General features: G+C 45.0%; 1 protein-coding gene across 1 annotated transcript; it reads left to right on the forward strand.

The window, feature by feature from the left end:
- Window positions 1-352: 352 nt before the first annotated feature.
- On the forward strand, window positions 353-15,357 carry LOC137757599 (protein FAM170A-like). Its single transcript, XM_068534220.1, is given in 7 exon segments — window positions 353-412; window positions 8,814-10,249; window positions 12,588-12,728; window positions 13,532-14,161; window positions 14,164-14,290; window positions 14,562-14,620; window positions 15,224-15,357. Coding segments are annotated over 5 exon segments (975 nt in total). The 5' UTR covers window positions 353-412; window positions 8,814-10,179; the 3' UTR covers window positions 14,569-14,620; window positions 15,224-15,357.
- The last annotated feature ends 241 nt before the right edge of the window (window positions 15,358-15,598 follow it).

Below are 15,598 nucleotides of genomic sequence, written 5' to 3' on the forward strand. Positions count from 1 at the left end.
GACTTGAAGGGCTGAGATAACAGTCTTCAAACATTAGAAGGATTGTCTTATGGAAGAGGAATGTTGATTTTTTTTCTCTGTGGCCCTAAAAGATGCAACCAGAAGCAACAGGCTCTGGGGAAGTGGATTTGTCCTTACAAGGAAGAATTTTTTGTTATATCTGCCTAAATATGTTTTATCTGCCTAAACATGTTGAGATTTTTTTTGTTGTTTTAGAAAGTGGTGGATTCCCAGTCCCTGAAGGTCCTAGGACATGTGCCAAGTAATTACTTGGTGGAGCCATGGCAGAGGAAATTCAAAGGTACCACGGATTGGATTTCACAAGCATCAAAGTCCTTCCCAACCCTGAGCATCTCAGTACCTGTGGACTGTCCTTCCGGGCTTTGCCTCCACCTTTGTCACTAGGGTTGGGGTATGTTTTGGGGAGATGGATAGATGGATGGGTGACGGGGAATAGGAAGAATGTACAATGGCAAAGCAGTTACTTGGTCCATTCAAATTTGGTCTGCCATTTAAAAATTTTGGCTTTCCTATGTACTCATTTGCTTGCCTTAAACTCTGGGCACCTGGAGGCCTTTGCTGTAACTGTTTGTGATCCTCAACATAGTACCCCATCTCATGCAATTGGGTTCTTATAAATGTTATTTGACAATGATTTTTATCAGGTATCAAGTATTGTCAGGCTCCAATAGTAAGCGAATCTAACTTCGCTGTATGTACAAACTGTAGGTTTGTAAAGCTAGTGGCTGCCTCCCCTCTCTGGGGAAAGACAGAACCTGAATTCTTTTCCAAATTTCAGTGAGATGGAAATTTCGGGACACCCAAGAGACGGAGAACCAGTCAAAGGGCTTCACACTTAAAAGTAGCCTTAAAAATTACCCATATGCTAGTTGCACTACTCCCAGCTCCCTGTCAGGTAGCAATCTTCAACTGTTTTGCAAGATCTCTAGCTCTTTTTATCCGATTAAGGACTGAAAGTGATTGACAGAAGGTTTTTGCTCATAGTCTACAGCTGAACTCTTGTGTCAACAGTAAATATTCCAGCAGAAGGAGTGGGGGTTTGATCATTTTACTGCTTTCTGCAGGGCAGACTCTGTGGGCTCATGGCAACATCTAATCTTCAGTGACCCCAGTTGTCACACCCAGGAGTCGGTTTCTCTCTAATCCTTTTCAGAGCTGTGAACAGCAGGGAAACATGATTTATAGACCAAGAGGCATTTTAATCATGGGATTTGTGAGCATTTCATATTCCCTTCCTCATTATGGATACACTGCCCATCCTTTGGAAGAGACACTAAGATGTTGGTCAGATCCTGTTAACCTCATTTACTTCCATGAATTCATGTCAAGTGTATTAGGTTCATGCAGGAGATTTTCAAAACCCTACCAAATGGGTTTAGAGGAAGATGGGGCTAACTTCAGATTACTTCTTTAGGCCAGAGGTTTTCCTAGGCACCAGTAATCATCTGATTCTGCTTTCTAAGGCTGCTTGCTTTACTTACAATTCATACGTAGAAGCTAAGTCCCTGATGGAAAGGTGTTCTTTACAGTTGTGGGTTTTACCTCAATCTCTGGGCTCCTTTAAAAATAAACTTCGAATATTCTTCTCAACCCTAGTTATTTGAACTCTCTGAGTCTCAGCTCAGTTTATTAACATTATTAATTTGCAGTGGATCTGTATGTCTTATGTCCTTAATACATTGCTTCACACAGGGACACCAGCTCAGGAAGATTTCGTCTGTTGCAAATTTATGAGGAAGTTGAATATTTATTTTTGGTACTTTTTCACCACCTCCCCAACGTCTACCTCCTGACCAGATACCATTTCTTCTTTTTCCTGTCTCTACATTTCCAATCCCATTCAAAAATGGCCCAATCCTCAGCCTGTTTTCCCCTAGTCCTTGCTAAAACAATGGCTGATGATGGTTTAAATTAAGGCACCACTTCTCATGAGGTTCCTTGTATTTTAATAAAAATCTTTGAAGGGTAAATATTCAAAGTACTGCTTCTCTATGGTTAAATTTTAGGCAGTGTAAAAAACAGTTTTAGATGGAGATGAAGGGAGTTGGGTGGATTACACAGGACATGGGATGAACAGGGCTGTCACTTTTGTTCAGTTACATGAACATGGTGACAGGCAAGCATAAATGCAGAGATGGCATTTCTACGCTGGTGTGGGGAAAAAGAAGAGAGGCCACTGGTCAGGACATTGTTTGGCCTAGGGAGGAAGAAGATCGAGTACTTTGGCAATTTATTTAAGCTTTTGTTTTTTTGCGGGATAGGGGAGCAAGTAGGGGAGCTCATACTTGAAGCCGAATCCGGCATCTGTACCCTAACACCGAATTAAATCTCAAGACAGAGTTTTGGGTGAAGTAGAAAAGAATAGCTTTATTGCTTTGCCAGGCAAAGGGGGCTAGAGCAGGCGATTGCCCTCAAAACTCTGTGTCCCTGACCTGGAGAGGGTTGTGAGGAGTTTTATAGTAATCGTTCAGAGAGGAGGGCGTGATCAGCTCATGGACATTCCTCTGATTGGTTGGTGGTGAGGTAAGTGGGAGTCAGCATCATCAACCTTACGGTTCCAACTGGTTCTGGGGTTTGTGTGTTTGTGGGTAGCACACCGTTAACTTATCCCCCCTGGTGGGGCTTTCAGTATCTGCAAAACAGCTCAAAGATATTGTTATGTGTATCCCTTGAGGGGGCACCAGGACCCTGCCCCAGGGCTGCAGTATTGTTTCTTTTGACTATTCCTCCCTTGTCTGCATCCCCTCCCTTCCCTAATCAGCAACTATGTGAACCTTCTCGTTGGAACTCAGGGAAGGTCATGGAGGCTGAATGAAGCCTATTTCCTGTAATCAAGAAATGGGGGACACCGATATAGGCTTTTGTGCCCAGGAGCCCCACAGGGTCCTGCTAGGGATCATACTCAGTGCAAGGAGATGTGGAAAATCCAGAGATAAGGAATCTTGGCCTCTACTTTACAAGGGATCCTACTCTATGTTGTGGGGGAAATCAGACACATTCATTAAGAGTCTGCCCGAGTGGAGAATGGGAAAAGAGTTATCACAGAGGTACAACTAGCATGCTGGGAAAATGCTGGGTCCATTCTCACTGGGATATCTGGAAGGGCTTCCTGTAGAAAGTGGGATTTTAATTGAACTTTGAAAAATTATACTTTTGAAAGAAATGACTTGAGTAAGCGCCTGTCCTCTGATGGAGGGAGGGAAGTCTGGCCTAGTTGAGTGGAGGCGAGAAGGTGAGTGTTATGCTTAGTCTGGAAAACTCAGCAGGGTCTTCAATCCTAGGGCTGTGAATGTTCGGTTGAATATTTTAGGTTTTATTCTTCTCGCATTGGGAAGCCATTTAAGATTTGAGCAGGGGAATAATATTCTTAAAGAAAATAACTATGACCAGGATGAATTGAAGGGAGGGAGGAACGACATACTCATTTGTCTACAATTTGGGGAAGAGAGGAAGATTATCTCTAATTCATTAGATGTGCATTGTATCAGCAGGAGCAAAATAAGCAGCATATCTTGATACATAAATCCTCCTCCCATATATGCATTCTTTTTCACCAGGGAGCAAGTATTTGGCAGCCAAGTTATCTTTAAAGTAATAATAAGAAAGCTATTTGGAATAAGTGTTTCCGAACCATTTGTTACTTTGCACAGACCTATGAGCAAATAGGATTGAGCTAAAGCATTTACAGTGGTATGTGGTTCTGCAGGGGCTGCCACACTATTATATATACTTTTATCTTGGCTAAACTCTAGCTGTTGCCACTGCTATTACTCAAAGAACTGAAGTGTCAACAAGCTAATCAAAATAGCAAAGTGGGAGTCAAGAGTTTTTCCGCCTGTTTCTTAAAGTCTTAGGAAGATTGTTTCCTTTTTATTCCCTATATTCAGAACATAAAAGCCTCCCAGACATCTAATCTTTACTAGGTCAAACATTTCAAAAGGCAGTGGGATTATTTTCCAGTTGCTTTTCAGTTTAAGGCAAGTGTTTTAGGGGCTTCCATAAGCCTCCCTCCTGAATCAATTTATGAAAAAAAAAATGAAGTAAAGGCATTATTAACCCAACTACATTGTCTTGGTATAAAAGTCCTAACACAGCATAGTGGGAAAAGGTTCTGAATCATGACCTAAGTGATCTGAGTTCTAGACCCAGTTTTGTGAATGCATAGCTTGATGGTTTTGTCAAGTCTCATATTTAACAGGGAGGGATTAGAATTTTTCTGTATGGTTTCTGTACTATTCAGTAGTATTGTTCACAATTATTTTTGCCTAAGGAGTCTAGAAAATGGAGAGACACATGATAATGTTGCAGGAAGAGGGACCTCTTCCAGGGCCCAAGAGTGGGCTCTTGTCTACCACTCAGAAATGAATTTTCTGAGGAGACACACGTGCTGACAATGCAAGAGACTTTATTAGGAAGGGGTGTCCGGGCGGAGAGCAGCAGGGTAAGGGAACCCAGGAGAACTGCTCTGCCATGTGGCTCACAGTCTCAGGTTTTATGGTAATGGGGTTAGTTTCCGGGTTGTCTCTGGCCGATCATTCTGCCTCAGGATCCTTTCTGGTGGTGCACACATTGCTCAGCTAAGATAGGTTCCAGCGAGAAGGATTCTGGGAGGTTGGTAGGACATATGGACTGGAGTCTCCTCTCTCCTTTTGACCTTTCCCGAATTCTTCCGGTTGGTGGTAGTGTGTTAGTTCCGCGTTCCTTACCAGGACCTCCTGTTGTAAGATAACTCGTGCAAGTGGTTACTATCGGGCCTGGTCAGGGCAGGCGGTTTTGGGCAGTGGTTTCCCTAAAAATAAGATCGTGGTCAACAATTTTGGGTGGAAGTGATGTGTGTTACTTTTGGGCCAGAACTCACACTGCCAGTGTGAGGCTCCAGAATTCTTTCTCTCTACAAAGATGACTGAGAGAGGTGGCTTCGTCAAGCTGGGGGCAGGAATAAGGAGAGTGGAGAGCAGAACGCCTAGCCAGCCCATGTGCAGCCCATGCACAAGGAGCGGGAAATGAACCTTTGTTGTTTTAAACCCCTGAGATTTAGAGGAATTATTTGTTACAATAAAATGTCAAGCTTATTCTTGATTGATATGGTCTTCAAAGAGTATCACTGGGATGCATAGGGAAAGCCCCATGGATATGGAAGATCCTTCTTTTTCCTAAATTAAAGTTTAAGTTTTCTATACATAAATGTCAAAGCTGCTTTGAGGGGAATTGTTTCCTATCATTGGAAATACTGAAATATAGACTGGGCAACCTCTTGAAGGCAGTGCTGTAGAAATTGAAGGTAGTTGTGTGATATAATAGGAAATAGATATTTGGTCTTCAATGTTTCTGGCACAAAGCTCCTAAAACCCTTGGAATTTCCTAAGTGCTGAGAGCAATAAAGGTGTCTAAGGACGGAGGCTGGTTGCTAGTGGAGCCAACCAAGTGATTAGAGGGTTGGAACTTTCATTCCCACCCCTCTGAAGAGGTCAGAGTGGCTGGAGGTTGAATCATTCACCAAAGGCAAATGATTTAATCAATCATGCTTATGTTAATAAGCCTCCATAAAAACCCAAAAGGAGGGGGTTTGGATTGCTTCTGAGTCAGTGAACATGTGGAGATATGAGGAGAGTGGCATGCTCAGAGACCATGAAAGATTTAGACACTTTCCCTATGCCTTACCTTATGCATCTCTTCCATCTGGCTATTCCTGAGTCTATATATATATATATAAAACTTGTAATATGTAGTAAGTAAAATGGTTATCTAGTAAGTAAAATGTTTCTCTGAGTTCTGTGAACCCGCTTTGTGTGAATGGATTAATCAAGCCGAAAGCAACATCTGGTTGGTCAGAAGCAAAGATGGAAACCTGCATTATTTGCTACTGGTGTCTGAATGTGTGTGTGTGTGTGTGTGTGTGTGTGTGTGTGTGTGTGTGTGTGGTAGGAGCAGTCTTGTAGGACTGAGCCCTTAATCTGTGGAATCTGACGCTATCTTTGTGTAAATAGTGTCAGAATTGAGCTGCATTTGTACAACACTCAGGTGGTGTCTGATAATTGCTTGGTGATACGGGGAACCCCCTGTCCCTCCACATTGGACTTGGTACTACAGCTTTCTCTTGAACAACGTGGGTTTGAACTGCGTGGGTCCACTTATGGGTGGATTTATTTCAGTAAATACACATCCTTAGATTCAACCAAATGTGAATCAAAATTTCTATCCATGGTTGGTTAAGTCTGCGTATGCGAAACTTGTGGATAAGGAGGGCTGACTATATTATGCCATTGTACATAAGGGACTTGAGCATCCGTGGATTTTGGTGTCTGCAGGGGCTCCTGGAACCAATCCCCTGAGGTTACTGAGAAACAGCTATAGAATCTTAGGTTGGAACAGAGAAGTTCATGGTCCATTTGAGGTTAAAAGTATTCAGAGTTACAGCTCCTGAGGGTAACTGTTGCGCCTCACCTTTGTGCAGCTTGTATGGTTTATGAAGTGTTTTCTCCAGTGTTAACTTACTTGCTCTTCCGTGGATAGCAAAATGTTTATTCACTGTACCTTTCATAGTGACTTCACAGGTGCTGAGAAAAATTTGTTTGGAGAAGCAAGCTAATTTTTTACCTGAATCCCATAGCTATTCTGATAGATGAGTGGTGATATCTCATTATGGTTTTCATTTTCATTTTCCTAATGGCTAGTGATATGAAACATCATTTCATGTGCTTATTTGCGATTTGTATATCCTTTTCAGTGAAGCATTTCTTCATATCTCTTGTCCATTTTCTAATCAAATTGTTTATTTTCTTACTGTTGAGTTTGAGCATTCTTTATATGTTATAGACTTACTTCTTTGTTGGCTATGTAGTTTGTAAATATTTTCTCCCAGTCTCTAGCTTGACTTCTTATACTCTTAAAAGAATCTTTCACGTAGCAAATGATTTTAGTTTTGATAATGTCTAGTTTACCTATTTTTCCTTTTATGGTTCATCTCTTTCCTGGTTTATTGCAATAGGCCCACTGTTCTCTCTGATTCTGACCTTGCCTCCCAAAAGTCTGTTCTTAACAAAGCAATTAGAGTGATCTTTTAACGTGTAATTTCTCATTTAAAACTCTCCAAGCTTCCCATGTCACTCAGAGTAAAAGCCAAAGTTTTAGCAGTAGCCTATAAAACCTTATATAATTTGGTTCCTCATTATCCCTCTGACTTCCCCTCTTACCACTCTCTCCCTCCCTCAGCCACACTGGCTTTCTTCCTGGTATTCAAACAGGCCAGGCAACCCCTGACCCAGACTCCAGTCTCTTTTTGCCTAAAAAATGTAACCTTGGCTCTAAGCTCCCTTATTGCCCTCAGTTACTACTGAGATGAGGCCCTTTTAGTGAAGCCTTCCATGATCTCCCATTCAGCATAGAAATTGCCCTATTTCCTATAGTCCCATATCCAGTTGCTTGTTTTATTTTTCATCATGGTACTTGCAAATATCTAACCTACTAGGTATTTTACTTATTTAAAAACAATTGTCTATCTTCTCCTCTAGAATTAAGCTCCTTGAGAGAAACTCTTTGCATCTCTTTTGTTCTTAAATGTTCAAGTACAGAATCTAGAGAGCCTGGCACATAGTAGGGGCTAAATAACGGTTTATATAATGAAGAATGGACAGAGAAATGAAGGAATGACAAAAGTATGTCCCAACCTAGCTGGGGCTTGCTGTGATGAACCCATTGGCTCTAGGTTGGAGAACCTGAGCTGGTACGTTTGGAATCATCTTTCCTTTTCTGAGGAGAGGTTCATTTCTTTCAGAAATTCAGGGTCTAAGAAAGATGCCTTAAGAATCATCCTCCTTGGAATGACGGCATTAGAACTTCTAATGAAAGTTCAGCTCCTAAGGAAGTGGTGATTATCACCGGTTGTTAATACTCTTTGTTGAATGGTTGGTGAGGAACATTGTGGTTCCTCATCATTATGGATGGAGGGACCAAGCTGACAGTACCTGAGCTCACTGATCAATCTTAACTTCATTAAAAACCGGACAACTTTTTGTACTTACTGTTGCAAAGCAATAGGAAGGTACGCAGCATCACTTATAAAATAATCTTGTAGTAACATGAAATCGAATCTAAATCTAATTAATTCTCTAGCTATAACTACCTGTTTATAAGGAAATAGAGGTAATAGGGAACATCTTAAATGACATCACAGGAATACAATCAACAGACTCCTGTGGAAAATTCTACAGGATAAATTACTTAGTTTCTTCAATAAATCGGTGCCAAATCAAAGGGAGGGAGAACTGTTGTAGACTAAAAGACACATGGACATATTGCAAGGCGTGGACCTTCTTTAGATCTTGATTTCAATAGATCATGTATAAAAAAGACATTTAAACACATTTGGAGGCAATTGAGTATGGCTTAGTTATTGTGGTAAGAAGAAATGATGATTAAATGTGTTGGGTGAGATAATGATGTTATGTTAGAAACAAGTTTTTATCAGTTGGAGGTAAATACTATGGCATGTAAGGAGAAATGACATAATGTCTGAGATTTACAATAAAAAACAGCACTTCCCCCACCCTCCCCAAACTCCTAAACCAAAATAAATACACAAAAAACTGAAAGTGTGCAAGTGAGTGAGTGTGTTTGTGTGTGTGTGTGTGTAGCAGAAGAAGAATGGCAGACTTTTGATAATTGTTGAAACTGGGTGATGGGTAAATGGTGCTGCATTCCTTTTATATCATTCTCTTTACTTTGTGTATGTTTGAAAATTTCTACCACAAAAAAATTAAGAAAAAAAATCTTCCTTGCCCCTTCTTTTCTAGGGATTTTCCAAGAAGCAGGAAGATTGAATCTCATCAGCAAACCCTCACAAGGCTGAAGTTGTCCTCTCTTCACTCTCTCGCTGCCTGAAACTTTAAGTCATTCTGCAGTGCCTTTTCAAATTGGGACCCGCCTCAGTCCATGTGGTATTTCTAATGAAAGCAGTGACTTCTGGGAGGCTACCTCAACCCGTGCACCAATCTTCCCACTGGATCCTGCCCACTACCTCAAAATGAGGTGTCTCTAATTCTAGAGTGGAATCAGGAGGATCCAGATGCATTGCCACTTATAACTGGTATAAATTACAGCCCACAAGCAGAGGTGTGCAAGAAATAGTACGAAAAATTTTTTTATGACTCCACGTAATTGGTATTTTAAGCCTTGATCCTGCTGGTGTCCTGTTTGGATTTCCGCCATCCCTATTTGGAAGTCATACAGGGCCAAGGTTTTGAGGGAGTGGGTGGAAGCATGATCATTGTTGACTGGAGCCCACAGTTGTAAGTGTAGATGCCCATCAGCTCGGGGGCCATGCCTCCTTTAGGTTTGGTGGCTCCTGTGCCATGCGTGGGACAGGTTGCCATGATTCTGCTTGTATGCACACTACAGCCATCTCCTTTTAGAATTTTTGCTCCATTTACCCCTCCAGCCACACTTGAGAGGCCTTTTCTCCTCCAGGATTTACAGACATCTCTCTCTGACTTAATTAGCACATTTCAACACTCCAGTAGGGAAACAAGACAGTACCTAATTTCAAAAACCTGCTTCTGTTACGTTTCTGCTCAAGTATCCTCTCTTTTTCATGGAGTTTGCGATTTTAGAAATAAAAGCCAAGATGATGAGCATGCTATTTCTGCTATGCCCTGCCGGGCTCTTCCACTGGCCAGTGAACATAGGGTCTGCTACACACTTGAATGCAGAAGGGAAAGGGTGAAATAAAGGAAGAAAAGGAAAAAAATGAACAGGAACAGATTAACATCTCAAAGTATCCTGCCACATTTGAAAGATGTGAGAGTTGAATTCATGGGAAAGGTTCTGCTGGGAAAAAGGAGTTGTTCTTGAAAATGGGGTCTGTGCTGTTGCAGAGACTGTTGAACCTAGGTCCACAGAATGCTCTGATGTCATCATTGAGGTTAGAGAATTCTGCTGTAGGCCTGGCAACCTTTGAAACTTAACAGCCCTGGTGAGCACTAAGCAGTACTGCTTGTTCACTAAGTGGTCCAAGTTCTTCAGCCATTTAGGAGACTTGACTATTTTTATTTGTATTGAATCATTTCAACGGATTTCCCAAAAGCCAAGAAGGGCCAACCTGTAGGGAAGAGGAGGAGTTGGTCGTGAGGCATCTTCTAAGGGAATCTTCCAGTTGGTACGATGAGACGGCGACAAAAGAGGAAACATCTGGAAAGTGAAGAGTCCCAGGAAACTGCCGAGAAGGGAGGAGGTATGTGGGGGGCAACTTGTCTGGGGCACATGGGTTTCTGCCAACCTGAGCCTTCTCTAGGAAGGGGGGGACTGAGAACGCGTCACCTGTGAAGCAGGGTGCGAGAGACCTTGTCTCACTGATGCTGCCGTATCCACGCGGAGGGTCCCTGTGGTGTGAGACGGCACAGAAGGGCCAGGTGCCCCTGGGAGATGGGAGGTCAGCTCCGCTGGTCTGAGGACCCTCTCCTGGGGATGCCGGGCCTGGAGCTTTGTCGGACTCACAGCAGGCTGCATCCTGCTTGCACAGACCTAGAGGTGCAGCTTTTCTCAGTCCCCGAGTTCTCTCTTATTCTCTTTGATCTTCCCCTGGGGTCATGAGGTGGGGGGTGTGAAGGATGCAAGGATGCTGAGAGAGACCCATGAGCTGCTTGGCCCCTTTTACCAAAGTGGAAAGAGAAGCCCCATGAGTTGAAGGCCTTGTTGAAAAGTATCTTGAGAAGTGGAATGCAGTTCGAAAGGAGATTGTTTGTCTAGGGATGGTGTCATTGAAGGCAAGGAGGTTTTATTCCTTCGACAGGAAGAATTTCCCAAAGGAGATCAAGGGAAGGGAAGGGCTTTCCAGAGACTGAGACCGCATGGGCGGGGGTGAGAGATGTCCTCAGGGTCCTGCGGGGAGCTCTGAGAGCCACGGGCCACGTGGTGCCTGCGTGCCTTAAACATAGGCGAGTAGCTTGCCTTGGGAGAGGGGTGGTCACGTGAGGAAGTGGGGCAGAGTGGAGCCTACCCCAGAGTTCCAGCTGCAGGCATCTGCCCCAGATTAGAGCCCAGTAGCTGCTACCAGGCCCAGGGCCCTGGAGACTAGGATGGGCCCTGGGAATGGAGGTCTAGACAGCAGGCAGATTTTCAGGCAGTGGCTGGGACAGGCTGGGGAAGGCAATGACTGCCCCTGTCCTGACCATTCAGAATATTTTTCTCTATGTTCCAGTGTGTGTGTGTGAGTGTGTGTGTGTGTGTGTGTGTGTGTGTGGTAGTGGAGAGAAGAGCGGGATGAATGGGGGTAGAGTGCTCATCAGATATAAAGTCTGCATGGTAAAGTTCTTGTCACCCTGCCTGGACCTGGGTGACACTCGGTGTATACAGAATTCTTGTTAGGGGTGTTTTATGAGACAGTATCTCATACACCCATGTACACTCTGATACAGCAAATATATCACACACCCCACATATAACTTCCTTATTAAACCACACACAGCACATGTAGGTATATACACGCATCACTCCTGTACTACGTTCTCATACAACCCACCTGTGTCACAATCCTCTCCTCCAACACCAAACGCTGGAGATGAGATATGTATATAGACACACACACTATATATATATGACACACACTATATATATATGTATCTCCTCAACTCTCGCAAACACAGCTAACTTCAGCTATCTCTAAATACCTCTGTAAGAACCAGTCACATGTCATACACACCACACTTATAACACATTCTTTAGTGATGCCAGACTCGCTTTGTACAAACCACAGTAAAGCACAGTCTCACTAACCCATGTCAGGGTTGCCAGATGAAATATGGGCTGTCCAGTTAAATTTGAATTCCAGATAAACAACAAGTTATTTTTCAGTATGAGTATGTCCCAAATATTGTATGGGCCATACTTACATGAAAAATAAGTAAGACCAAATACTGCATGGGAATACTTACACTACAAAATTATTCTGGGTTTATCTGTAATTGAAATTTAACTGGGTGCCCTGTATTTTTGTTTGCTAAATCTGGCAACCCTTATATACTTACCGCCAGCTGATGTGTTATATATTTATTGTATTGTTGTTTAGTGTTTGTCTTCCTCTACTAGAATGTGCAGCATTACCAGAGACTAGAACAATGGAAGAGTGCCGGATACATAGGAGTAGCTGCTTACTGAACCTTGGTGAATGAATGAATGAACACACACCATAAATACAAGCCACACCGTGTGATGAGGAAAAGTTACATGTCCCAGAATTCCTGACTTGTGAACAGAAATCATGCACACAGAGGCCACAGATACAGATACACACATCTGCACTGTGCTCCCCACGCCAACCCCACTCTTACCACAGACTTAAGTGATACACATCACTCACTCTTCACACATACTCACAGTCACCACCTGGGCCCACATTACCCACAAGACATTGACAGAATAAGTATTGATTTTAATTAAATACTGGAGTATCCACTGGGAACCACACTCTCAACTGTGTGTATTCACTGCACCTGACACGTGTCAGACCGTCAGTAAATATCTGTGGACAGAGGATTGAGGAACCCACCCTGAGCCTTTCATTCCTCCCTCAGGAATCTCGAAGTCACAAGAGGATCCCGCTCGGCTTGGATCCCCTGTGGTGGCCCAAGGCTGCAGCCCAGGGGCAGGGGAGGTCTCCTCTGCCTCTGAATACTTCTCCTGTGCTTCTTCTCCACGCAAGCTCATCCACGGTGGTAAGGGCGCGGGGCTCCTCAGGTGACGGGCTGCTTGGCTGGGAGGCAGGAGGCACACAGATCCCAGGGAGGCTGAGAGGAAACCCAGGGTCATCAGAGGCGCTGAGGGCTCTGTGGAGGAGCCTGAGCAGGATGGCTGAGCTGTATGAACGAGGGTGTGGATCTCAGCTGAGTCTGGGGGCGTCTGAATCCTGGTACCACCATGGTGGGGAAGTTAAGGAGCAGGGGCTGGAAAGGTCTGGGCTTGAGGTGGAGGGCAGCGGGACCAGGTTAAGCATCTTCAGAGGAAAATGTAGGGTTTGCCTTTGCCTTTGCTTCCAGAGAAGGACAGAGTTCTTCATCATAGACCTCCAGCCTGAGAGCAGGACCATCCAGTTGAGGTCCACCCAGCTCACACATACATCCGCTCTCCAGGCACAGCCATTCTCAGTGCACACATAAACCCCAAGCACGTGATCCACAGTGCTCCTCTCCTACACCCCCATTCCACAAGTAATGCACCACCGATATTCCCAAACTCACACTCCTCGTAGTACACGCATCCACCCGCATCCCTCACATACCACAGCCCTCACCACCATACTCCACACCCCTGTATACAGACACCGCTCCAGTATCCCCCCACACGCAGATGAAAAGCCCACAGATGACACCAGATACACCACTCCATCCTACGGCCAACAGACACCAAGCTCATGACACAGCTACGTCATGCAAATGTCCCTCTCTCATCTACCACACCTGCTCCCTCAGCTCCCAGCATGGCCCACGCATGTTATTATGTTTTTAATTTCCTTTCCCAGGAATCTGGAGATTACATCGAGACACTCCCTGGCCTAGAGCACCCCTAGCCCGGGTTCAGGAACAAGGGGAGACCGCTCCCCCACCACAGTGTGTCGCCTTCTCATCCCCTTCATTCAGTAAGACCTCTCTGTATACAAACAAAGAGGAAAGAGGCATGAAAATATACTACATGCGGGTGAAAACGATCAAGGGTGTAGCTGTCTCCTGGGAGACAGAGAAACCCTTGGGCTTGCTAGAAAAGCGGCCGAGGATAGAAGAAGTGACCCTTCCTGAGGATGTGCGGGTAGGTTCTCCCCGCTCTGCTGTGTCCACCAGAAACCGCCTGTCTGACAGTGAGCCCACTGGGGAGGAGAAAGAGTGTGAGGAAAGGGCAGAGCCATACAGCCCATCAGGGTCAGCTGCAGTCCAGGAGAGACCCAGGGCCAAGACACCGGACTGGCTGGTGACCATGGAGGCCGGCTTCAGGTGCATGGCCTGCTGCCGGGTGTTCCCCACCTTGGAGATCCTCCGGCAGCACGTGCGGTACGGCGTCCAGGAGGGCTTCAGCTGCCATGTCTTTCATCTCACCATGGCCCAGCTGATGGGCAATGTGGAATCCGAGAGCACCACCGAGGAGGAGGTGGAGGAGGAGGAGAGGAGGAGGAGAAGCAAGGAGCAAAGGAGAATGAGGAGGAGCAGCCCACGGGGGAAGACCTCAGCCCGAGGAGACCGTGGAGCCAACGTCCAGGCTGCGTGTTTCATTCTCCGAAGGACAGGAAGTGAGCAGGGGCTGGGGCTGTGGAGGGCGCTGTACCTTCTCTGAGCCAGGCCCGTCTCTCCACCCCAGACTCATGCTTCCATAAGGGAGAGTTGGGGGCTTTAGCACCTCAGGGGGAGCTGAAGGGGAGATAACCGGCTCCCGTGCTTCTGGCCCAGTCATGTAATAATAAAGTCATGACTGTAAGTGGGAATTTATCCTGAGCTTTTCAGCTTCCACAGGAAATTCTCTTTAGCTAAGAAGTGTTTTTCTCTCTTTTGATTTCCACACAGCAACTGAGATTCATGGGACAGAAGATCCTAGAAGACGGTGTGGCCTTCTGTTGGAAGAGGTAAGGCTTGAGGCTGGCACAGTCTTCTGAGCCTATGTCACGAGGGCCCAGAGGAGTGTAAGGGAAGGGGCCGCAGAGATGTGCTGGTTTATCTAATGGCTCTGCAGTTGCATCAACTTGGGACACACCCAGCACTTCCAAAGGAATTGACCTCTGTTGACTTAAACAAGAATGTGGAGCGTTTTGACTAGGAGTTTTCTCAGGGTCTGCATGATGGGCCTCAGCTCTAAGAGGACGTACTGCCAGCAGCTCCTTCTCGGCAGAGAGAGCCAGGGGTGGTCTGAAGAGAGGACAGGGGGCCTCGCAGGACCAGAAGTTTGAGGTCTGAGAGCCTGTGGCCTGAGCTGAGATCTCACCCTGACCAGTGTACCTAGCCTTCTGGGACAAAGGGAAATGTGAAAGGGAGTCAGGTGGAAATGAGGTCCCCCGAGATATGGAAATGTTCCAGAACCTTCGTTGTGCGGTAGTTGATCTGGAGCCAAGCTCACTGTGGTGTGTGTGGCTCTCAGCTTTAAGGCAACGCTGGAGGGTAACCCTGACCAGCAGAGCTTATAGTGCTTCTTGTCTCTTCCTGTTCTGCCTCATTTGTTTTATCCCTTCCAGGGAGAAGAAAGGACCCTCGGGATAGTAGTAGCAGACAGAGTGCCAGTGGTCTGAAGGAGGATGAAGGGCCCAGCACTCAGTCTAACATCATATGACAGTATAAATATCATAGGCAATAAAGGGCATTTTCCAAACCTTTCCTGGGTGTTTCATTTAATTACATTTATCTATCTATGCATCTATCTATCAGTCATCTACATCTGTATCTTTCAGGGTTCGTGAACAAGCTTTCACATAAGCACTAGGGACGTCCACCAGCATTTTCCAGAAGGAGGCCTGGAAATTGCTGGGGACTTCTCACAAATAGGGAATGGCCACAACCCTTGCCACACAGACTATGTGCGTGGCCCTCCTGACTTACTCCCACTCACTCTG

This window comes from Eschrichtius robustus, chromosome 2 (genome assembly GCF_028021215.1).
Source record: "Eschrichtius robustus isolate mEscRob2 chromosome 2, mEscRob2.pri, whole genome shotgun sequence".
Classification (NCBI taxonomy): domain Eukaryota; kingdom Metazoa; phylum Chordata; class Mammalia; order Artiodactyla; family Eschrichtiidae; genus Eschrichtius; species Eschrichtius robustus.